This window comes from Pseudorca crassidens, chromosome 7 (assembly GCF_039906515.1).
Source record: "Pseudorca crassidens isolate mPseCra1 chromosome 7, mPseCra1.hap1, whole genome shotgun sequence".
Lineage (NCBI taxonomy): Eukaryota > Metazoa > Chordata > Mammalia > Artiodactyla > Delphinidae > Pseudorca > Pseudorca crassidens.
In genome coordinates, this window is record NC_090302.1 from 65,821,310 (window position 1) to 65,847,500 (window position 26,191).

General features: G+C 40.4%; 1 protein-coding gene across 19 annotated transcripts in view; it reads right to left on the reverse strand.

Annotated features, from left to right (window-relative positions):
* The window catches only part of BNC2 (basonuclin zinc finger protein 2), a 427,080-nt gene that overhangs the window by 248,989 nt on the left and 151,900 nt on the right, over nucleotides 1-26,191 (reverse strand). For 11 of the 19 annotated variants that reach the window (XM_067744442.1, XM_067744440.1, XM_067744450.1 and 8 more), the window contains one exon: nucleotides 6,072-6,155. The exons of 4 other annotated variants lie outside the window; for them this stretch is intronic. In XM_067744442.1, coding sequence (XP_067600543.1) covers nucleotides 6,072-6,155 — 84 coding nt within the window. Of the gene's footprint in view, nucleotides 1-6,071; nucleotides 6,156-22,714; nucleotides 23,051-23,202; nucleotides 23,599-26,191 lie in introns of those variants that run through there. 4 more of the 19 variants (XM_067744449.1, XM_067744454.1, XM_067744451.1 and 1 more) reach the window with 4 other exon arrangements.

Genomic DNA, 26,191 nt, shown 5'->3' on the forward strand with positions numbered 1-26,191 from the left:
AACTTACTCCCCCCATCAGGATCACCGCCTTGTTTTCTAAGAGTGAACGGTTTCTTCAAGTACGATTATTTTCTCTCCTGTTCAATAAGACACTTCCCACAGAAACATGCAACATTTTGGCAACTTGTGGTAAGCAGTTGTGCCCCTTATTCTCTGTTAAGCTTTACTAGGGTATAATCTAACTGACAGACAAAAAGTAACAGACATTCCATGTATACATCTTCATGAGTTTGGCTGACCTCTTTTTCCTAGGCTTAAGTAGGATTTCTTCTTTTCAGGGGCTGTTGGCTTTTTGTTTTCGTTCTTGTTAGGTTTTGTTTGCTGTTGCTTTGTTATTTTTTTTTTTAAAAGAACAGAATGAAAAAGAGACCACATTTTTCCTATTTTGAGTCTCACATGGGCAAAGCCATTTACTTTCTTAACAGTAAAAAAACAAAACAAAACAATTTTTCCTCAGAAATTCATAAATAGTAATTATCTTACATTCATCATTTGAGTTTCACACACAAAAACATAAATTTGTATAATGACAGGTAGCTAAGAGGGTAGCTGAAATAGTAAACAGGCTAGCACTTTTACAATAAGAATCCAATACTACACTCTAATTTGGAAAACATTTCCATCAACTAGGGAACATGTGGCAGACATTTTATGGATTATTTTTTAAATGTTAAAAAAAATTAAAATGCTGATCTTATTCAGGGAGCAAGGGGCCTCTTCGTTTGCCAAAAAGTGTAATAGGAAAACTGAAAGGCCACCTGTGTCAGCCCACCCTATAGTATGAACACAAGCTATAAGAGCACTTTGGAAAATATTTGTAAACTAAGATGAGAAAAAAAAAAAATCAGTATCAATACAGATTCCAAGCAGATGCAAAAGGCTTCCGTGCATGTTAATGATTATGTGTGTGGCCTACACAGGCTAATTTCAGATACCTTCAAAACTCACTATACGTTCTCTTTTATAAGCTATTCGGGATTAAAACTAGGACCTTATCCATAACAACTTTAACAACGGACACAAATACAAGGTAAGCTAACCAAGCCGAACAAGTTGAATTTTCTCCCTCCTGGATGGCTTTTTAGATCTTAAATGACTACTGAATTTTACCAGACATGCTACACTTACTATTTTGACAGTTGTTTATTAAAACTACTTTCCTAGGAAGTCCATAGAAACCACCAGTCTAGTTTTTATCAGAATTGAGACGATCAGAGAGAAGCTGTGATGATGGTATACTTGCAGCAAGCAGACAATAGGAAACTCTTAGCATTCCCAGAGTTGCATCAAATTTTCCATGGACCGAAACTAAAATGAAATCGTTCAATTACTGAGAGGTAGATAAGTAAAATAAACAACTAATTTCATACAGTGGAGTTGGGAGAAAGTCATATGGACCTCATTGTGTTGTCTCCAAACACATTTTATCGGAGGGGAAAAAGGAGCTGAATAAACTTTAAACTCTCATGTAGGGATGTATTGCTTGTGTGTCCCTGGCAGATGTGGAAAGGAGATGAAATGGGCAAGGGAGAATCAAATATCCCATCGCTGCAGGTTTGCTGAGGGAAAGAGCACTGCAACGATCTCACATCTGGCAATCATTTGTCAATAGCTGGAAAGAGAACGGCAGGAAACTTTCTGGCTCTTGGAGAAGATGAAAAGACAAGAACCATGTGTCACACACACACCCACACTCTCTCTCTCTTTGCAATGGTACAATGACTACTACACTTATTCTCCACCCCTCCTTTCCCCTCTAAATTTAATGATCTTCAGATATACTCGACTCCATGGTCAAAAACATGCAGTCACTTGACTTGTTAAAGCTGCAGTGTATGTACATTTTTCAAATAAACCCCAGGGCTGATGTTAGAAAATCAAAATCAGTCAAGCATAGACCGCCTGGTACTTTGGGCAGGAATCCTTGTGGTTTAGTCAATAAACAGAATCTGAATGAAAGACACCACAGTAACTAGACAGTAACGTTTTGAACAGTTCTTAACCTTAAGGGGGGCTCAGGCCGGCGGGTGCGCTAGTGACTATGGACATGGCTACCGGTCCCCTTGGATGGCTCCCTCTCCCTGTGACAGGACTGTGCTTGGCACAAAGTCATCTGCTCTTCCTAACACACACACTCAATAAAAAAGTAAACTTGTATTTGAGAGATGCTGGGAATAAATTTGGGGAGGGAACAGCCTGTTGCTGTCGTTGTTTAAAATATTACATCTATTTAACAGGGTGGGAAGGGGGAACCTCAGCTTCCGGGTGTCCGTATAGATGATAACAATATAGAAAGTTGGTTAGCTTCATTATGAGTTCACAAAAATGACCAGCTTTGCCCCATTAGGTTTACCATGTAATAAAAAGTTTTCAAGACAACCCACACAAAATTAATTAACTTCTCCCAAATCACAGGAATGTAAACCTGTTCGTGGTGATCGATAGACTTCAATGGGCAGCTCTGCTTCGCCCTTATGCTGCATTTAACTAGCAGCCGCCGCCGTCCCTGTGATTCTGTAAGTGAATGCTGCAGGTTGTTTAATAACCTGGCAAATTCACAGTAGCTTGTCAAATTATTACAGGAACAGTGTCATCACTAAACAAGCCTGATCACGGTTAATTACAATGTAGACTAGACAGCAGCCACAATTGTTCATTAATTACAGGAAGCAGCTCATTTAAATTTTATGGAAATTTACATTTGCACCCCAGTATGTCTGGGGAAAAAAAAGTGATCCTTCACGCGTTCACAGAAGAAAGGAGTCTGTGGTTTATGAAACATCACAGTAAATTGTGACTAATCGGGTACTGAAATATTGGTTCATTATTTACTCTAATTTTCTAAGCACTTTAGTGGTGAAAAATACCAAGTCAAACCCCACATCTTGAATTCCCAACCAGGAAAGGAACTGTGCTAGGCTAACTGTAACAACACACGATGAGGCACAGTGAGACTAGAACAGTCACTTCTATGATTAAAAATAAAATATTTGGGACTTTCCTGGTGGTGCAGGGGTTGACAATCCGCCTGCCAATGCAAGGGACATAGGTTCGAGCCCCGGTGTGGGAAGATCCCACATGCCACGGAGCAACTAAGCCCGTGAGCCACAACTACTGAAGCCTGCACGCTAGAGCCTGAGAGCCACAACTACTGAGACCCGTGTGCCACAGCTCCTGAAGCCCGCACTCTGCAACAAGAGAAGCCACCGTCACGAGAAGCCCATGCACCGCAACGAAGAGTAGCCCTGGCTCGCCGCAACTAGAGAAAGCCCGCGCGCAGCAACAAAGACCCAATGCAGCCAAAAATAAATAAATTTATAAAAATAAACAAAACAAAATAAAATAAGATATTTAACAGCAATTAAGGGAGGTCTAAACTAGAATAACAATTTCCCATAAAATAATTATGTAAGAGGACAATTTTGAGAGCCTATGCATCAGTTAACCTCCAGAGCTAAAGAAAGTACACAGTTCCATACGTACTTCAAAAGCCACTGAAGAAAATCAAGAAAATTAAGACAGTAAGTCAAAGTCTGGATTTCCAGCTACTTTTCTAAAGCAGGTATATTAACACAAAAAAGACAGCAGATGCCCTTGCAAAAGTCAAGTCATGCTCAGGCTTCAACAATGACAGTCATTCAAAACCAAGGGTATGTTCGTGAAGGAGTGTCAGGGATCTCGGGATTATTAAATGATAAAGTTGCTAAGTCACCTGAAATTTTAAGGATTAAAAGGACAGGGTTAAAAGAAAGAAGGTAAGAAGAGGAAGGGGCTCCATCGGTCCTGAGAATTCATGTCAGGTAAAAGTACAAAAGTAAACCACATATGGGTACTGTGTGTCTAAATGAAAATCCTTCACAGAAAAGGATATAAACAAGCCAGAGCTCCTAAATCGAGGTGTACAAGAGATTATTCTCAGAATCAAGAGGCCAAACATAAAATCCTCTCATGGTTATAATGCCTGGCCCTGGGGGAAAGTCTGAGATCCAAGAAGGAAAAGTAAACGACGCTGGCAAGTCCTATGATGAGTTCCCCGAAGTGCAGAGTTGGACTAAAAAATAAGAAATGGCTCACTTGATAGGAAAAAAGAAAAAAAAAGACCAGAATGCACATGCCATGGCAAAAATGAAAGGACTCTAAGCTACTCTTGGAACTGTTAGCTGGTGAAGAATATATTAAGTGTCAACTTTATTATGACGGACATAATATGAATATGTACCAGATATTATCCAAATGTATGGAAGCCATAATTAGAAAAGAAGAGGAGAAAAGAGAGAAAGAAATGGTTCAAGTGGGTCCCAGTTAATTCACCAATGCTTTGTAGTTGACTATCTTTTCACATATTCATCTTTTCCACTCAGTCCACCAAAGTGCTATTGCAATATGAGGAATCCAATGAAATGAGCACTTTCTTTTCTTTGCCCAGTAACTTGGTCTTCTTTGCAAGGCCCTCACTGAACTGTCAACTCCACAATCTGTTTAGCTACCTACGACCACGGTTTCACTTCAACATGTAAATATACATTTTCTCCCTTGGTATGTCGAAGTAAAGTGCTCCATTGGTCTCTTTCAGTTTTATTTCACGCACACCCACATCTGCAAAACCCATCGCTCTTTGCTCCATAACTCAAGGTTCAAAAACAGATTATCCAACAGCCACCCATGACAGACCATTCCAGGTGACGTGTTTGAAGAACATCACTCGTCCTACCCGAAGGGGTCAAGGATCAGACTACTCTTCACAAAAAGTCTTCCATCACTCTGCATATATGTGTCACACACAAGCTGTGCACTTTCTAAAACTGGGAAACGCATGATCATGTCTCATACGTGCCACACCTGCTTTTCTGTTGTATCATAGCCATATGTCGCCCAGACAGTACCAGCTTGTGGCACCGCTGAGCTCAGGTGGCCTTCCCTAGGCCAAGAGCAGGTGTGCAAGAGATGGTGTCCCTTCAGAGTATCGTAAAAACTGAAACCTCCTCCGACCACCACTTCTGCCATCACGCCCACTGTGAAGTCAATTTTTTAAACTATTCTCTTTTCTCATTTGGGGTGTCTAAATCAGTAAAAAAACAAACAAACAAAAAAATGTTTTAACACTGAGCTCACTACGCTCATCCCCTAAGTCTTAAAATTTAGAAAATGACTCCAAATAGAGGCCCTAAAGAATAGTATGGGTTTGCCCACGCAAGGGGGTGCCACCCATACTGAAACTTCAGCCTCCATCTTTGCATCTTTGGCACACACATTCCATAACTATTAACAGGTACCTGGAAGTGGAGATAGGCCTTTGGCCAGGATGTCATATTTATATTTTTAATCTGCAATACACCACACTGTTTCTAAATTCTCAAGACCACACAACGAATTCCAAGTCAATACTTTCATGAAAAATGTGCTTTGTAAATAAACTTAATATTACACCAGAGGACATATCTCCCAATCTATGAAGAAGGAAGCTACTTATCATTAAGTCCTATTTTTCTAATACAGCGCCCAGCTGAACGGCTTCCGTTCTCCTGAGCTGGGAGACCACAATGCAGGAAACATGACTGGCTCCCCAGGTGTCCCCAGAGCCTAGCATCATTCTTAGCACTTGATAATGATGATTTGAAAAAGTGAGAGCTAAGATTTCCTGAGTGCCTGTTACGTGCCAGGTCCTGTGCTAACTGTTAGGCATGTGTTATAACATTTAATCCTCATTCACCTAGTGTGGGAAATCTCCATTTCACAGATGAGAACGCTAAAGCCCAGTTAGGTTGAGGGACTTGCCAAAGATCTCATAGCAACTGTGTCAACCTAGGTAGGCAGCCTTCAGAAACCACGTTCTTATTCACTGCAGTACATACGAAGTCTTGATTTCTTGAGTGAGTAAATGAATGATCTCTAGTTACATACAACTTATCCTGAAAAGGACTTCTGGCTGCACAGATGCTATACCGGGCCCTCTGTTATACCTGTCTCAGCAGTTGCCTGTCTCCTGATGGCATCTGATGTATCTGCACGGCCTTCAGAGACCACTGTTACTGTCACACCACCCCCAACTGATAAAACAGTAAGACTCCAACCTGGACTTCCAGCCTCTGGTCTGGCTCCTCCAGGTTTGGGCAGAAGTCTGCACCCAGCACTCTGCCAGCACATGCCACTGGAACCTGGGGGAATACGGCCAAGTTAGATGCTGGCTGTGGAGGCTGTTGCAAACTGCACACAAACACACTTGACCCAGGCAGAAGCAGGGACATCCCAACTGCAGTTCTGAAACAGAACGGCTTCCATCACGGCTTCACAGGTTTTTGACACTCAGTAGGTCAAATATATTGTAAATATCACACACCCACGTTTATTAACTACCAAAAGGTAAATTCTAAAAAGAAAAAATCCACATAAATTTTATTGCCCCTTGTATCCACAGCCAAAGCAGGCACTTAATATCTGTGGACTGTAGAAGGAGGAGGAGAGAAGAAGGAAAGTCAAAAGGAAGGAAGGGAGGAAATGAGGGAAGGGAAAAAGAAACAGAATCTCTGCTTGAAATTGGTGACTTTTTTTTCTCTCTTCATTTTCTTAAGTGGGAGTTAAGAAAACTGCATTCTGTAATGTCTAAAGTTCCTTTGCACACTTAAAATACCAGTTCACATTTTTTTTTTCTATTTCTGGCATGGGCTAGTATTTATCAACATGTATTATTTACTTACTGTATTTGAGCTACATTTAAGAGGTTCATTTTACGTCTGCTCTAACACTAAAAATAACAAGAAAGCTACGACTTAGTAAATGTTTCTCTGTATCTAGAATCCTACAACGAAAGCCGCTAAGATTCCCTTTCAAAACTAAGCTACCTATTACAATTAGTTGCTCTCATCCTGAAATATTACCTACTTATTAGTCACATGCTTACTTCATTTAAAAATTTTTAAGATAAAGAGAATTTAGATTCCATTGAAACCTGTTTTCTGCTTTTTAAATGCTTCTCTAAATCTCTACTCAGTATTTCCAAACACATGCTACCTTCATTAATCATACAACTATCTATGTGTATCAGAATCTCAATCCATCAATCAGCTTCATCTCACCTGTATCTTCTTTCCCTCTCAAAGCCCTCCTTTGGTATTTTGTTTTATTTATTTTTTTAACTCCAACTGGGATCATCTGTGCCAATCAATTTCCTTTGTTCAGAGATCAGTTTTCAGCCAAGCATGCTGTCTTAGAAGGTATTTCCTTCTTTCTTTTGACCCACAAATCTGTTCACTTCTCCAGATTTAAGCAATTTTCAATAAACTCCACTTTGCAAGTTTACTAGTGAATATAACATATATATTTTTAAAAAGTCAACTCTTCAAACATTTTCAGGTCCAACTTTCCTATTCTTTTCAAGTGTCTTATTCTTTCTTCCTGCCTATTTCCATAAAGTGACATCAACAGAATATCAGCTGTCTTTGAAATTAACCACTCTTTACCGACAAATTTCTTCACCTGGAGCCTGAGAAGGAAAGGAAAAGGAGGTTGCATTTACTGAGCACTTGCATTGTGCCAGTCACCATGTGGGTAACTTACATTGAGATTAACCCTTTTTTTCCTTTCAACCATCTTATGGGATCTGAGCATCTCCATTTCACAAGAAAGGGGGAGCTTTAGAGTAGGTAAATAACTAGCTCAGGGGCACATGCTAGAAAATTACAAAGCCCAAACTTAAGAAATGAGAAAGAGCGAGAACATATTTCAAAGAAGTTAATGAAAAACATGGAATAGTTGCTTTTAGTAGCACCCATTCTAGAGGCATTTGCTGATGTTTCATATGAAAGAAATTACGAAGAAGACAAGGAAATGAAGAAAGTGTCACAAGAAATCAAGACCTACTACTCGCTCTTTGGTCTGGGACAACATCAGCAAGGTTAAAGGGGATTTCTCCTCTAACTTGAGAAATGAGAAAGAAACGGGTCATGGAGAGGAATAGAGACACTGCATCTGTGTTGTGTCACCCACAGAACAATGCTGATCCCACCCCACACTGGCACATGGTGAGGGCACCAATGAGTTGTGCAACAGTAATTCTCCCTAGGGTGCAAGAGAAGAATTGGGGGAAAATTAGTTAGAATATTCCATATCAAAACAACCCCCCCCCCAAAGTTTCCTATAAAACCTTAATAAACGTGACTACTTAACTGATTACAGCAGATAAGCCAGAATGCATATGTTGCAAATTAAGTGTAAATAATACTTTATTTCATGTACACGAAACAACTAGCACTTACCTTAATATTAGTTGACCATGTCACAAAGACAAAGTTTCTAGTTCCTTTTTACCCTCACAGAAGGCATTTCATAAACACTCTCAAGAGGAATGGAGAAAGTTAAACAACTACAATTACACTCAATTACAACCTCAAACACTTAGAAATACACAGTTGCTGAGAGAAAACAAAAAGGTCTGTGAGTTAAGTTGGAAGGAAACTGTGCCAGGCTACTGGAATGTTTCAGCTATCCAAATCACAAAAAGGAACTAGGAGGAAAGCGAAGAGTGCTCTCCATCTTAGAATCCCAGAATTTCTGAGCAGAAAAGAAAATCCTTCTGATCTGTGAAAACGGACTACCTTAAAGATGAGAAAATTGAGATTTGAACCAAAATCCACATGGTTTCACTCATGAGTTCACCATCTAACAATACTCCCCCTATGTCACCCACCACAATTAGAGTCATCAATTATCAGACAGAGAAAAAGTATAAGGGAAAGGCAAGCTATATCTGTTTCCAGTTCATCAAAATGTCCCAAGGAAAATACACAGGATGTAAAAGCTTGATAACCTAATTAGGTATAATTCAGCACACCTAGACAATTAGGCCTTTTGATTCAAGAGCCTTAGCAGTCAGCCAACTATCTATAAGCAATCAAAACATGCCTGACAGAAACAGCAGACCTAAAAATTTTTTTGGGCCATGCCCCACGGCATGCGGGATCTTAGTTCCCCAACCAGGGATCGAACCCGTGCCCCCTGAAGTGGAAGTGCAGAGTCCTAAACACTGGACAGCCAGGGAATTCCCTTTAACTCATTATTACTCCATTTTAAATTAAGATACTAAAATAGGATGTGTACCTTCTGTTTTCAATGGAATTGAAAATTCAAATTGATTTGGAGAATTCCAATTTTATCCTCTTGTCTTCATGCTAGTGTTTAGTGTGCATTTCAACATCATACTTTAAAACAAAGTTCTACCGTGATTTTCATAAAATGTTCACTGTGATTTTGATCTCTGAAACGTAGTAGGACTAAGGGGACATTTTATTTTTTTATTCTTTGTTGCATCTTTGTATGCTTTACTCTTAAAGTAATAAAAACATTTAATTTAAAAACAGAGAAAAAAACTAAACTGATCAGCTAGTATTTCTAAACAGTAGGCTGCAGGTTTCATTATGGGATGGTAATTGTCTAGAACTCATCTAAATTTCATTCGGCTGGTGCTATAACAGGAAGTAAGAGGCCTTGAAAGGGACCCTCGAGAATCCCCAGGGAAGCTGGAGCTGAGTGCATATCTACTCTCCTGTAGAGACCTCAAAGGAATCACGGTGTGCGAGAGAGCTATTTACAACTTACTTTGTGTATAATCAGCAGAAACAAAAGATATGACAACAAGCATAAAGGCCTCTCTCTCTCTCTCCTCTCAGGAGAATTCAACAAGGGAGGGCCAGTGGGCATTCACTTCAGTGTCAAAAGGGCTTCCAGAAAACATATTTTCCGTGGGGCAGGGAGGAAATATGGCAGGCTTCCTACACACACACACACACACACACACGCGCGCGCGCGCACACACACGTTCTTTGTTTACTGAGATCATACATAAAGACTGTTAGGGACCAGATTTCTGAAAAGAAGACATAAAAATCTCCACATTGTAAACGGGAGCTACCATTCAAAATACTTGAATAAGGTGGGTAAGCAACAAATGAAGAAAGAAAGAGAGGCAGAAGTGATAACTTGGGAGGAGAAACGTGTTACCAAGAAAAGGTCTTATAGAATCTGGGGTGCTTCTTGCAAAGTCAGGGCCCATTTGAACTTTAATTTTATTTTTAAACATCAAACATTCAGGCAGGCATTTGCCTGATAAGCACTATAAAAAGTCAGAGCCTAAATAAATTAACTAACTTCCATGCCATCTCAACTCTTTGGTGAAGGTGGCCGTAAGCCCAGAGCCGTTCTGAAGTGTATGTGTTTTGGTAGCTTCCGTCTAGCAGTGAAGGTATGAGGGAAAGGATCTGAACCCAAGGAGAACTTAGAAAAGAATGGAGACAGAGAATTGGCTTTAAAAAACAGAGAGAGAGAGAGAGATAACCTCAAGAGTCCCCTGAGAGGACTCAGGGACATGGCTGGGTACAAGCTCTGTTATATTCTAAGCCAGAGAAAAGCAGTAACAGCCTCACGTCAGTGGTTAGATGATACCAAGCAATAAGAGGAAATACTCAGATAATGCAAAGAATTCAGGAAGACCATTCAGTGAAATGGATTTGAAAATAAGCTAGCCAGGGGCACTTGTGACAAAGAGCAGATAAAGAAATAAATTAATTACCCAACACTGTAAAGACAGGGATGTATGTTAAATGCAGTGCAGCAAATAAGTGAGAGGAATAAATAGAAAAATAAGGTGAGCTAAAGTTGCTGGATGTGCAGATAACTTCTATCTTCATTTTTCAGGTGACGATTTAACTAAAGACAACATTCCAGGCCTAAGCCTTCCCAACCATGGAGCCCCAGGCCTTAGCCGCAGAAGGGCCACATATACAGAACCTAAAGCTTAAGAATGAAAAACACCACTTCATGATCAGAAAGCAACTGCTGAGTCAAAACAGTATTTATGCAGCTGCCAATACAGAATGGCCAGAAACATGCTGGTTCTTACAGAGGCCTTAGATGAGGCAGGGTGTTGGAAGGTGAGAGGATGAGCAAGATGTTGCAGAAGAACTGAATAGCACGGTGGACAGTCCCCCCTGAGCCATCCCAGAACAATGAACTACAGGATCAGGATGGGAGAAGAGAGAAAAGGGTTAAGGATGGGATTCTGCCACTCAACAGGCTGACAGACACAGAAAGAAGACTACTGGTTGGGGGTGGGTTGCAAAGCATCCTCACAGGAGCCAGGAACTAAGTGAGGTTCGGTCTCTTTCTGCCTCGAGGGCTGGTCCTCTTGGGGGAGCTTGGGCCCTGGCCCTGTGATGGGAGCAACCACTGCAGGTACAATTACAGGAGATTTTCAAAGCCACAAACAACAACAAAAATACCTTGTTTTTATACTGTGAAAGGCAGGATAAAAGATAAAAATCTCTCTTCCCTGGTGACACCCTGAGGAGCCTGATGGACCATGAATAATGCTAAAATTACACAGACTCTTTCTTACAGAGCCTCAAACGGCTTTACACAAAATATTTATTAATTCCCCTATCAGACAAGTAAGGGGTGGGGAGGAAATTTCCACCGCACTCTTTTTATTTTTAAATAAGAAAACTGAGGCCTATCACTATGGTCTCCCCTCCACATTTGATAAGTTGGACAGAACTGAAATGAAGACGTAGTCCTCTGAACTACCATGCTAGTGCTTTACTAGCAAAGTCTCCTACCATTTGATAGAGTTCACCTATTTCTCCACTTCTTGTTTTATGTGGGTTTTAGCACTGAAGAAAATGAGGATGAAGTTGTTTGCACCTATGCCATGGATGGACTTTATACTCAAGAAAGAAAAGTACAAAGTGAGATTATTTTCAACTGGTTTTACAATCGTTCTTGTCATTCAGCACGTTGGAAATTAAACACCCCAGGTTGTTGCTCATGGGCATAAACATCGCCAAGTCTGATAACTGACATTAAGTGAAATTTCAAATATACGTATGTATATATATGCCCAGATAAACTTTCTTTCTGCCCTCAAGTCTCACCTCCAACTATCCTAAAGGCAGGTAATATGCAACGAGCACTGGCTTTGGAGGGAAATCTCTGTTTTTAACCCCAGCTACAGTACCTTGTGAAGTTGGTCAGTTGATTACCAATTCAGAGCTTTATTTGCTGTATCTGTAAAATGGGAGTAATTATATTTACTGTGTAAGGTTGGCAAGGTTGAAGGAGATGACACAGGTAATACACCTAACTAAGCAGGCTGTAGGTACACAGCATAGGTAATGATACTTCCCCAGATATCTCCCTCTGCTCCCCAGCACACCATTCCCATCAGGGCTGAGAAGTTCGAGAGAGTGAGGGAAGGAATTTGGTGTGTGGGGGGCGGGTGGGGGTGGAAGCAAACTCAAGTGTCAAAGGAATAATATAAGCAATTAGGGAAACTGAAAATTATACCTATTCAATTGGTCTCAATTAGGGGCCAGCTCCATCAACTTGTAGACGGCTTCCTAGAAGACTGTGTTGACGAAGACTATGAAGATGTGTCTGGGCTCTGAGAGAATGACCACAGAAGTCTTCTCCGGGGGAAGTAATAAGAAGAGATACATTTCACTCCCTGCCACTCCTGCCCCCACCAAGGCTTTTCCAATGAAAACACAGGCAATTTTCTGAGTTCTCTTTCATGCTAGTGGCTTGACCTATGAATTAAAAGTAAGGAATTTCCAACACACACGACTATACATAAAATAGATAAACAACAACAACCCTCTGTATAGCAAATGGAACTATGTTCAATATCTTGTGATAATCTATAATGGAAAGAATGCGAAAATCAAGGGGGGTGTGTGTGTGTGTATAACTGAATCACTCTGCTGTACACCTGAAACACTGTAAATTAACTACAGTCAAAAATAAATAAATATAAGATGAAAAAGTAAGGAGTTTCCAGGGAGCTCGTGAATAAAGTCTGAGGAAGCCCTACCCTTTTGGAAAAAAATAACCCAAAACTAGACAGCAAACTGAGAGACAACCAACAGTCTAGGTCAGTGGTTCAAGGTGTATTCTCAGCCCAGGAACATTATTAGCATCACCTGGGAACTCCCTTGAAATGCATCTGCAGCCCCACCTGAGACCTACCTGTGACAGACCCCCTGTGGGGTAGAGCCCAGCCAGGTGGTTTTACAAGCCCTCCAGGTGATGCTGATAAGCATGAAAGTTTGAGAACCACTGGCCTAAATAAACTTGAAAATCAAAAAAGAACTGGCAAGGCAAAAGTTTTCTAGATGATAATTTAGTTTTAGAAGAGATATGTCTGGGGGGGTGGGGGAACAAGGGAAGAAGGAAGAACAAAGAAGCAAACATCAGGGCATAAGATCCAGGATCTCCCAGAATCTCACTCTGTGAAGGAGAGTCGGTATGTCAAGAAAAAGCCGAAGTGAGCAAGCCGCATGAAGAGCAGTGGTATGGGCAACTCCACAGATGCTGCAAAAATGAGAAGGAAATAATTTGGGGACAGACAATAGCTTCAGCATTTATACTAAAAAGCACTTTAAAAGGACCCATGTCACCTTGAACTCAGCCACTGGGTTTGCTCCACTCAGCTTGTCTCCCTGATTCTTCACAGAGATCAAGAATGAGGATGAGGGCTTCCCTCGTGGCGCAGTGGTTGAGAGTCCGCCTGCCGATGCAGGGGACACGGGTTCGTGCCCCGGTCCAGGAAGATCCCACATGCCGCGGAGCGGCTGGGCCCGTGAGCCACGGCCGCTGAGCCTGCGCGTCCGGAGCCTCTGCTCCGCAACGGGAGGGGCCACAGCAGTGAGAGGCCCGCGTACCGCCCAAAAAAAAAAAAAAAAAAAGAATGAGGATGGGGACTTCCCTGGTGGCGCAGTGGTTGAGAATCTGCCTGCTAATGCAGGGGACACAGGTACGAGCCCTGGTCTGGGAGTATCTCACGTGCCGCGGGGCAACTAGGCCCGTGAGCCACAACTACTGAGCCTGCGCAGCTGGAGGCTGTGCTCCTCAACAAGAGAGGCCGCGATAGTGAGAGCCCGGCGCACCGCGATGAAGAGTGGCCCCCGCTTGCCGCAACTAGAGAAAGCCCTCGCACAGAAACAAAGACCCAACACAGAAAAAATTAATTAATTAATTAATAAACTCCTACCTCCAACATAAAAAAAAACAAAGAAAAACGGAATGAGGATGAATTTGGGACTTCCCTGGTGGTCCAGCAGTTAAGACTCCATGCTCCCAATAAAGGGGGCCTGGGTTCGATCCCTCATCAGGGAACTAGATCCCACATGCCGCAACTTTAAAAAAAAAAAAAAGGTCCCGCAAGCTGCAAACGAAGATCCCGAGTGCTGCAACTAAAAAGACCTGTGCAGCCAAATTAATTAATTAATTTTTTTAAAAAAAGAATGAGGATGAATTTATCTCTAATGAGGGGAAAGAGACAAATTTCAAGCCATGATCACCAAGAATTTTTTTTTGAGGGGGTGGCACTTTTTAGAAAGGAGTTCACTTTGGAAGAAAACAAGTGCATTTCACTTGATCTTACTTCATCAAAGGCACAAAATGGGGGCTTCCCTGGTGGCGCAGTGGTTGAGAGTCTGCCTGCCGATACAGGGGACACGGGTTCGTGCCCCCGTCCGGGAAGATCCCACATGCCGTGGAGCGGCTGGGCCCGTGAGCCATGGCCGCTGAGCCTGTGCATCCAGAGCCTGTGCTCCGCAACGGGAGAGGCCACAAAAAAAGGCACAAAATGGGACAAATCAATGGGGTTGTTTTTCCCACCCTAAATTTCACAACACTGAAAAGGAATGAAAAAGGTATATGTGAGAAAGCAGAAAAGGGAGTTTGAGGAAAGAAACATAGTAGGAGAATGTATCACACTCCAGACAGTGAGAGAACAAATATTACCCTCCCAAAATTCAACATCCCATGTTACCTCTTGAACCACCTACATTAAACCTATTATGGAAAAAGAAAAAGTTTAAGTTGCCATACAAGGAGCAGTTAAACTAGATTTAACGCACAGCGGTTGTCTAGAGAAGCAGATTCCTCTGGACTAGCCTCTTGCCCCATTTGACGTGGGTTAGACTTATTATGAAGAGCAAGACTGAAGGCAGGCCACAAATGGTACCAACAGACCAGTGGAGTTCCGGGGTGCCGTAACCAGGAGAGCTGGCAGGGAGCCATCACCGCACTGCCAAAGCGCACAGTGCAGTATGCCCAAGACCAGTGAAGCAACATGCTTCTCTCTGCGTGCAAAGCTTGAACATAGGTAATGATAAGAGAAGAAAGGAAATGAGAAGGCAGATTCACCCCTTCGGTTCCCTACAATAAAAACTCTCCCAACTCAAATATAAGTCATACTGTGCATTGCACAATCGCCCCTCCAAACTTGCTGAGGACCCCAGACTAAAAAGAGAAAATGCACAAAAGCACACGAGTTTGATTTCTTTGGGAGACCCACCCTCCCCGCTTCCCAATCCTAGATCAACTGGGGTGAGATCTAAGGAAGGTGAAAAGCTGTACACAGTATTCTGTACCAGACAGGTAACAAGGGAACCTAAACCTCTCCCACCAATGGCATCTCTCTGTTACTGAGGGTCTCAGGAAGTAGTGAGAAGATAAAGTAAAAGGGACTTCCTTACACTGTCCTTGGGGATCTTACAAGGTATTTCTTCAAACTGAACATACTTTACTCCTGAAATCTAGTGGCTTTAGAAACTAAAAGAGGCTTAGTAGACAATAGAACACTTTATACATGATAAAACACATGGTTTTTCATTTTGTGTGTTTTTGATATTAGTAGTCTCAAATAAAGATAGAGCTGTTTATGTCAATGACTTATCATGATAAGAAATGCTATAAAATATCATTTTCTCTCTACATGCCCTCCTTTTAGATGTGATGCTCTCCCCTGGTTTCATCTGCCACCTGTATGGGAACAATGCTCCCCAATCCCTATTCCTTACCTCTCATGTGAGCTCTAGTCCTGCACTTTCAAGCTCCCACTAGAAATTTCCAAGTATCCAGTTAACACCTTGAGCTAAACAAGCAAAGCATATGGGTTCACTGCTATCCTTTCTTTACTACAGCTCTACCCTGACTTGGGTTTTTTTGTTTGTTTGATTTTTTTTTTTTTTTGCATTATTATCACCAGAATCCCATTAACAAAGACTCAGAACCATAGATCATGATTAAAAGCCTTCTGCTTATTTCCCAAACCCAATAAACTCTGAAAGCCTGTCTATTTTTCCCTTCCCATCCCCTCAGCTGTCCTCCCACACACCTTCCAGATCATTTCTCTCCTAGATCATTTCTAACAAGAGCATGCTCAGACCTTTGCCATAACCCTTACGTGATTGATAATCCCAACTTTATCGCTCCACACTCGTCAACCAGGGCCACATACCACCCCTTCAACTGTCAAACATATTCTCCTAGACGATGTTTAGAGTTCCCCACAAATTACCAATTAACGAAGTTCCATCCAGGCCCTCTACAACCTAGCTCTGCCCTGCCCGTTCCAGCTTCATCTCTCCTCCTCCTTCACTGACAAATACGGAACAGAGTCTAATTAGACTTCTTAATGTCTCTTGCTTACTGCTTTGGGCTTTCCCAATTTGACACAGTTCTCACACTGCTCTTTTTTTGGAATACCCTCTCCTGCACTAAACTTTTGAACACCTCTGTATTTCTAGATGCCACTCCTTCCACAAAGTTTCCTGATACCCCCAGGCAGAAGAGATCTCCTTCCCAGCATTCTACCACTGTTAGGCCCGTCAGCACTATACAACGGTAGACTTTAAATACACTACATGTTTTCCTCTTTAAGGGCAAGAACTAACGTGCTTCTCCGTTTGTTTTTCCCCACAGCACCTACCAAACAGCTTTACATACAGCAGATACTCAACAAATGCGTGCAAAATAAATAATAAATAAATCTCTTAAAAGTCACAGTGGCACCAGTGACTCAATGTTACAAATAGAGTGATTTTTAACTATATCATTCTGCCACCTGATCCTCAAGAAATACCCTTAGGGCAGTTAGGGGCCAATAATTCCTATTTTATAAAAATTCAAGATGCAAGGAGGTTGCTATTTATGCACAGAGCAGTCTTCTGAGTGTAATTTAGCCTGTAAAGGTCCAGTAACTAATTCAATGTCACCCTGTTGATTTGTGGCACATTTCTGCTGAAATACTTCTGTTGCTAACTTTCCTTCTGGCTTACTTCAGGATACCTCGAGAACCTTACCCCATCAAAGCAATCTTCTACAGGTAAGAAAACGCACAACATCTCCTCTAAAATCTAAGTTTTAGGGGTATTTCTCTGCCCCACAAGTTGTCAAAAAATATACACTGGCATATATAGCCTCTTAGTTTAAAATTTACTAGGCTTCAGAGTAGGGGAAGGTGTGAAAACCTCCAGGTATCGAGGGGCTTCCCTGGTGGCGCAGTGGTTGAGAGTCCACCTGCCGATGCAGGGGACACGGGTTCGTGCCCCGGTCCGGGAGGATCCCACATGCCGCGGAGCGGCTGGGCCCATGAGCCATGGCCGCTGAGCCTGCGCATCTGAAGCCTGTGCTCCGCAACGGGAGAGGCCACAACACTGAGAGGCCCGTGTACCGCAAAAAAAAAAAAAAAAAAAAAAAAAAAAAGGTATCGATTGCCATATACTTGGAAAGAAGGTAATCAACCCATTATACTTCCCTGAGATAAGAAGACATTTCTAAGATACTATGAGAGCAGCTTACAGACAACTGGGGGTAGATTTCCAGCCCTCATCAGTTTCTGCTTTGTTTCAAGCCAGGAGTAAGCAACTACACCCTCTGAGCCAAATGCGAGCCTGCTGCCTACTTTTGTAGATAAAGTTTTATTGAAATACAGCTGTGCCTATTCCTTTATGTATATAGTCTACTGCTGCTTGCGGCTACAAGGACTGAATTGAATAATTGTTACAGAAACCACACAGCTGCCTAAACTATTTACTATCTGGCCCTTTATAGAAAAGGTTTGCCAACCACTGTTTTAAGCTATACAAAATTATACTTCTTTCCCCATGAACATCACTTTCAAGAATTCACCTTTAGTAAATAAGAACACAAGTGCAAACAAGAATGTTCATATGGAAGCACTACTCTCTGTAAAAGAAAAGAACTGGCAGCAACCTCAACGTCCACAAACCAAGAACCTGTTAAGTAAATTATGGTACAACGATATACTGAGAATCCATTAAAAATTATGATGGCTATCTTTACTTACAGACATGGAAAGATATCTATGACATGGTTGAGTTAAAAAAAGAAAAGAACTCACATATCCATAATCCTTTTATATAACTAGCATCTATCCATATATCCGTATATATCTGTAAATGAAAAAAAGATGACTAAAAAGATGTTAATTAAATGGTTCCTTAGTGGCATCCTTTCAGATAGTGTTTACTCTTTGTAATTTTCTTAATGAGATCTTCACCGTAAAGATGTACTCTTTATAAGAGCTGTAAAAAAAATCAGTTTACAACTTTTAAAAGTTAAAGTCAGCATGTTAAGTTTCGGATTTACGTTTTATAAAAAGAACAGGGTTTTTGGTTTGCTTGTTACCATTTCTAATTTACCTTTTTCTTTGTTTTAAACACAGAAAGGCTCTTAGATTCACCAACAGCCTGCACATCTACAAAGCAGCATCCCCACAGAATGTGGCATCCTCCTGACCAGACTGTAAAAGTCCCCTTACGAAAGCATGCATGGGTTAGGAGGAATAGGTTAACAGACCAGTCCCTCGATGGAAATGTATTAATTCAATCAGTGTCTTGCTTCTGGATTACCATAAAAAGGTTCATAAAGTACCCAAAAGCCACATAAGATTTTAGAATTATGCCACTCAATGACTGATGCTCAGTGAAGAGTAAGAAAAGGGAGATTTTTCTCCGCTCTCATTTTCTTCAACAAAAGTAAGCTTCTGCAAGATCGGCACGAGTATTTTTTAAACTGGTAACTGAAAAGGCTAAGTGTGCACATGATACAATTATTAAGAACCCAGTACCACCACTAATAAAGAGATGCTAACTGAACACTGCATAAAGCTTGCAAATTAATGACAACAGGAACAACAGAGGAAGAATTGCTAACAGCAGCCAACACAGCTCACCCTCTCTGTGCAGGACTTCACAGCTACCATTTCTAACCCTCATTTTATAAATGAAGTAAGTGAGTTTCCAAAGTCACATAAAGAAGGGGTAAATTCAAGTGCAAATACATCTGGCTTGAAAGCCTATACTCTTCCACCCATGCTGATAAACAGAAATTGTATTTCTAGTGAAGTACTATACAAAATCCCAAAATAAATGTAGCAGATGAATAAACTTGAAATTCCTGGTTTATAAAAATATTACAGAATTACCTTGTCAATTAATTTGTTTTATACGCAATTTATTTAAAAACAGTATGTGTTTTTTTAAACAGTATGTTTTTTAAACATTTTCTCAGAGTTAAATCTACCCATATTCTCCATCCTTACCTTTATTCATGTATGCATATGATATGTGTACATCTTTTACAGATATACTATAGCATTATATAGAGCACAACTTTTTAATATCGTCAAACTGAAGGAGAGTCTGCATATATTTGTGGACACAGACTTCTGTTAAACATAAAGCTGTGACTTGGTTTTTTATGACTCTTCCCACAGTAAAATTACTTCACTGCTCTGGATTAAACAAAATCTGTGCCCTGAAAATTAACATGTGCTGTACAATGATATAATTAAAAATATTTTTTACATTGGTATTTACCCCCACTATTTTTCTCTTAGGTATAGCCTCTTCTCAAATTAGGTAGAGATTAGGCTTTCCTGTGAATTCCCCATAATTGCACCTCCAAGTTCAAGATGATGAACAAACCCTTTAACTCCCAGACTAAGGAGTTATGCTATGCCTCCTTCTTGGGGGTGTAGAGGCATTAGACTATGGTTTTCTAAGCAGTTATTCCACGGATCCCTAGTAGAAGCCTAAAAGATAGGACTCTGCAGCTAGACCCTTTTCATCTAGAGCAGCTCTAATTTTTATCCGTTCTGCATGTTGGCTTCCTGTAAAATTTAATCCGAAAGGAAAAACAAAAAACGGCAGGTTCAACAACTTTTATTCTTTTTTTTTTTTTAATAGCCGGCTTAAGTTATAGACGGATGAAGAATGTGGGAGAGGAAAAAGCAAAGACTTTGGGGGTCAAACTTGCTGGATACAGGTTTGAGACCTTTATTTCCTCATCTGTAAAATGGAAATAATTGTACCTGCCCTGAATGCTTTTGCAAGAGCTGAGAAAGACAAAGTGGGCACCACCCCTAGCACACTGTGTGAGCTAAGAGGTAGCTATGAAATGATTCGTTTCTAATCCTCATTCTTTTACTCTTAGCAACAGGTGGAAAGTAAACGCTAAGCCAAATATTTATTTTAGATCTAAGATGGAGTATGTTCAAACTATTGTTGGCTAAGAGAAATGAGATGTTAGGCAAAATAACAATGCTAATCAAAGACCATCTATGACAACATTAATGTACTACTCATGAGAACACAGTTACTTTTGATAAAAAACATAATCCAGATTTAAAAACAATAAAAGCAGCATATTTTGCTCCACAAATATTTCCCAAGCCGTTAACTACACTTAAGGCATTGTGCAAGACTGTAAATGAAGATAAAATATTACCCCAATACACATGTAGGTTGCTTGCTATTATTTTCATTCTACTAAAAGGTGTAAACACTATTCGCTTTAGTGTGACCCTGATTCCATGAATACAAAGCCAGGGATAGAGGCCAGGGTGCCTGTAAAATGGAACGTCTAGCTCTGTTACCAAGTGCTAATGATAATGAGTATCATAAAGCAGGAAGCTTTGATTCAAGCAAGTGATTAGAACTGATGATACAAAGGTAAACAGAGCTCAAGAGAATTTGCCAACTTGGCTTCTAGTCTATCGTTAGCCATAACTGATATCTCAGAAATAATAGCGTTGGTCTGACATCCAGGAAGGCCATCCCAGTGAGAATTTTGCAGAGTGGCAAAAACACACGACTAATGGATGATACAAGTGATTCTCAAAAAAAAAAAAAAAAAAGAAAGTTGCCTGCCAATGCCTAATACTCCTTTCCTACAGATAACTGAAGAAATTAAAACTTTTAAAATTTACCCCCTTTTTTTACAAAAATTGAAGCTTTCCAAGGGAAGCTTGCCACAGGGCAAGCTCAAAGAATAGGATCTACAGTTTACTGAACACCTACTAGGTACCTGAGCTTCACAGGTGTTTTCTCATTTCATCTTCCTGACAATTTCTCAAGTGTTCTTTTCCCCATTTTAACACTGAAGAAAGTAAAGGTTAGGGATAAAGTAACTCACCCAAGGTCACAAGACTAATAAGTGACAACAACAGAATCTCAACTCGGGACCAATCTTTTAACTCCCCCAAAGCCCTCAACTCGCACCAGAGTTCTGCAATGCCAAACAATACTGGCTGGTACAATGGGAAGAGAAAAATGCTGAAAGAACAATTATTAATATTTTAAAGAAAGCTTGATTTTTTTAGGGAAAAAAATCCTAAGTCAACTTTAATTTTCATATTAAGGAGACATGATACTGGAGTATTTCCACTCTTTCCCTCTTGGATTATAAAGGGAAAATTTTAATAAATTGGAAAGGTTTTGAATACAACCACAACATCCTTTTTATAATCAAAAACTGCTTCCATAATCAGGATAACAATTTTTTTTTTAGATAATCTAAGCATACATGATAGACTTTTTTCTCAATTTGGCACTGCTGACGAGTTTTTCTATTTAGGAAAAAGAATTAACTTTGAAATTGGCTGTAAGGGAAAAAAAAATCCAGCGCAAAGTAAGTTTAATAATCCTCTGAAGAGTGCACTCTAAAATTTGGAACTAAAAACAAGAATCATCAAAAGAAAACTTCCATCACCACTTTATTACATTCAACAGAGTAAAAAGAATTCTTAAAGTGAGTATTCTCTAGAATGTAACGGAAATTCTAATGAATTCATCAAAAATTTGAAGTGCCAAGTCCACACATAAATCTTGATTTTGCTATAGAGTTGACTGCTTGTTGGTTTAAGACCGCCCATAAACTATGTGAATCTATCTGTTTATAGACAATAAACCATCTATGGATAGCACTAATCAGATTAAACTCGAGGTCTATCTTGACAAACCATCGTTTTACAGAAATACATAAATCATGGACCAAAAACTCTATAAACATAGCACATAGCCCCACTTATAGCTTACTTTTTTGTGGTATATTCTTGACTTAAATTTCTGTTACATAACATTTTAAAAAAATTTATCAATGTAAAACTATCCTGGCTTAACAACTCTAAAAAGTTTTTCCTTGTGTTCATTTGGCAGTTATCAGAGTATGCAAGTACATACAGGCACACACACATACACAACTCTGTATATTATATATGCATTATTAAGGAAGAGAAAAATGACTTATCACAAGAGCATGAAATCAAAGAAAGTATTAAGGTTTGAAAGTGAAGAGAAACAGGTAATTCAAAACTAAATTCAAATTATGATGATATGTTTACTTAGGTAAGCCCAAGATAACCCATACATCTCTTATTCACAGGGAAAAAGTCAGACACGTGAATATTCTATAAAGTCCCAATGCAAAATCAGAAGGCCGTCCCATACATCCACATTTTAATCTGTTATAAATTAACTTGAGTCAGATCAAATCATGAAGCCATCCTGATTGCTGCATGTAACATGCACAATTACAACCCAAGTCAAATCGTACACACCCTCAGTAACCATACCTCAAACAAGTGGAACAGTGAAGGAGCAGGCTAGAGTTTCCCCTGGAGAGGGACAGGGGTCAGGGCAATCTGCAAAATGGCTATATCTGAGACAACTGCAAAACCTGAGAATGTCCTCAAACCCTAAAGATGCTCACAAGGCTTCACAACAAAGTCTCTTTTACAAGATCCACAGCCCAGATGACCTGCATCTTTCAAACTGTCCTATTTCCAGAATTCCTGATTTTAAATCACACTGGAAACCTTTGGCTGAAACTGAACTAGAATGGTTCTGCTTCGCCCTTCTAAACACCAAGGAGGGGGGAAGAACAGTGCCATACTTAATCCTGTTTTGTTTCAAACTCTCGGACCTTCTGCATTCCAAAATTGTATCCCTCTGACTAATATAAACCGTTATGAGAGAAAAGGTTTAAAAAAAAAAAAAACCCACACACCCCAAAGCAGCCAGTGAGAAGGAATGAGGGAGTAGTACTGGTAACATACGGTACCATGAGCTGCAGTGGCCTCCCCGTCAGTGGTGCAAGGGTCACAGATCACTCCTGGCCTTCGGGCCGACAGCAAAGCACAGCCCAGGGAGGGGGGGACAGGGACCGGGCGGGGAGGGGCCCCTCGCTGCTCTCGGGCAGTTTACACAAGAAGGCAGCTCAGCTCCTTTCTGGCGCATTCCTCCTCTCTATCTCCCAACCTCTCTGCATGTGTCCTGCCGTATTTTCTTCAGCTGGTAATTGTCCGGATGGCCAGACTTTAAACAGCCACAGTTTAGGAAAAAGCGAAACCCTTCTAAGTGACCATCACAGCAAATCAGCTTCACGCTGGTGGGTAAAATTTTCCAAGGGAAGTGTTCTTCTGATAGTTCCTGAGTCTCTAAGTGCCCCCCCCGCCCCCGCCCTCGCGGGCCGCCACACACACTCCCCTAGAGGGCGAAATGCACTGTGGCAATAAAACATTCATGCGACTTGGAATTTTAACACAATGCCATTTCCCTAGTTTAACCTGAAAGGAATGCACTAGTCACAACAGACTACATCATCCTGCCATTAAACCCTGCCAAGGAACCGCTTTTTTGGCCCTCCCGGGCCAGCTTTGACGGGAAAGGAGTACACAGACCCACACACTGAGCACAGAGGGGCCACCTCTGCTTCCTTGGCAGGGCCCAGCAACACCCTACTCTTGAACGTGACCCCTGACCCCTTGCATTGTGACCGGCTTGTGATGCGTGTGTCACTCTGGCACTTCTGCAGAGCCACACACTGCGCTGGCCATTGGCGGCTCCCTCTCGACAGGACTTGGGCCAACGCCAGAGGTTCTCTCTTATTATTAGTGCTACTATTGAAAGGCTCGTGTTGAAGGTGGGGAGGCTTTTGCCTTGTGCTGGAGAGGGGTCTGTTTCTCTTTTTCCTTTGTTTGTCTTAGACTTTTTAAAAAACAAACTCTGCATTTGCATTCATAATTAGGTTATGATTACTGACAAACTGGTTTGCTTTGGGGACTACTTATCAAAGCTGCCAGTTCTTCCGCATTTAAGTGACATTTAATTTAGACTTACAAAATACAAAAACAGAAATTATTCTGACTTCTCTGGAGAATTTTAGAGGAAAACTCAAAGGTGTTGAACTCTAAAACATCCACACTTAACCATTTCATGTTAAAGTACTATCACACAACAATCAAGGAATAAATTAGGTTTTTGTTGTTTTTTTTTAAAAACCCTAGATGTATTGATGTATTACTTGTGCAGAGATGTCTGCCTTCCAAGGAACAGAAGCAACAAACTAAGGGACAAGGAAAAACATGTGTACAACAAATGAAAAATTGAAAATCACATTAAAGGTTTTTAACTGTTTAAAGTAATTTTCAACTCTGCTGTGATGCCAATTTGGCCCTTAATAGCCGATCACAAAAGTATTGATTTTTATTAATTTTGGAAGTTACAAGATACCATAATTTTGCCCCTCCAACATCCTTCTCCCTTTATCCTCAACTTCTCTCTCACTACTAACGTATGCCTTCCAGATTTTTCTACTTTTCTGATTATTTTTTTTTTCCTTTTCTCATCATTAACTATTTTCATATGGGGCACTTTTACTTTCAACTTTGCCCTACTATTTTGTCTTCTAATTCATCCTCTCTACTCTAGTCACAGGCCATTCTAAGAAGTGGCAAGTCCCTCCTTCTGGCCCTGACCCTGAACTACAGCCAGGTGAGCTGATTATCCCTGCAAAATGCAGATGTTCCAGCTTTAATCTCCTAGAATGAGGCCACATCCCCTTCCTGCAACAATTGAAGAACACCTTACTTCATCTAAGAGAACACCCAAAATGATGATCGCTATCAGGTTAACATGCACATAGAAAATAAAGCCAAATTGTCTCCTTTAGCATAAATTTTGTCTCCTTAGTAGCTGGAATTAGTCTTAAGCCCCAGTTAAAAGACTTCTTTTTCCTTTCCTTTAAACAGAAATTATCATGCCTTGAAGAGTCATTCTAATCCCAAACCATGTTAATTCTAGCTAGGAGGACAGCAATTAATTTAAAAAAAAAAAAAAAAAAGGAATTATACCTGACTTAGGGAACTGGGGGTGGGAAATCAAGCCAACAGTGAAGCAAAGATTATCAAATCCTATGTGAAATATTTCCATTTCAAAATGTAAATGCTGAAATCAAACTGCCATTTTAATCTATATGAAACAACAATAGAGACGTTTGATTTTTTCAAGTAATCTAACTTATTACCAATGTATATTCAAATTCCAATTTTTATGTTACTAGAGGGAAATGTAGTAAAACTGCAGACAGCACCACTTAAAGCAATGAGATTAAAATTACAGAGGATAATTTCTATTTAAGTTCAGACAGATACACTTCTTTGCTCATATCAAATTAATCAACACAGTGGTCTCAGAGCATCTTGGCCCAATATTCAGAGAAAGAAGAGTGAAGGTCTGTGATCGTGCACATGCGGCATGTTAAACCTCTCAACTGTGATGCGGTTCCTCTGAAGACCTCTGGAACTTCGAGACACATTGCTAAAAATAAGCAATAACCCATCCCTTATTTCTAAATAAAAAATTGTCAACCGATTTTATAATCTTAATACTGCTATGGTACAGTGATGCATCATGAGAAAGTCATATTTTTACAGGAAATTGTACCAGTACAAATAAGGAGAATCAGAATCATCCAAAACCTGCTAGAAAAGAAAGTTCTAGCAATAAGTTCACTGAATTGCATAAAGTTGTACAGATCCAAAAGTTTTGCGGAAATACAAACATTTTAGAGGGTACAGGTGTATGATCAAATCTGTGATAACCATGAGTGATTTTCATTTTCCTTTAACCAAAAGAAAACAGTACTGTGTTAAATGGCACTTAGAAATACAAATTTTAAAGTTTTGTAAGTTACCTTTTAGCTTCTAGAAAGCAAAATAGGTGAGATGTTTCTCACCAACTCCTATTAAGATGAGCACAAACAAACACGT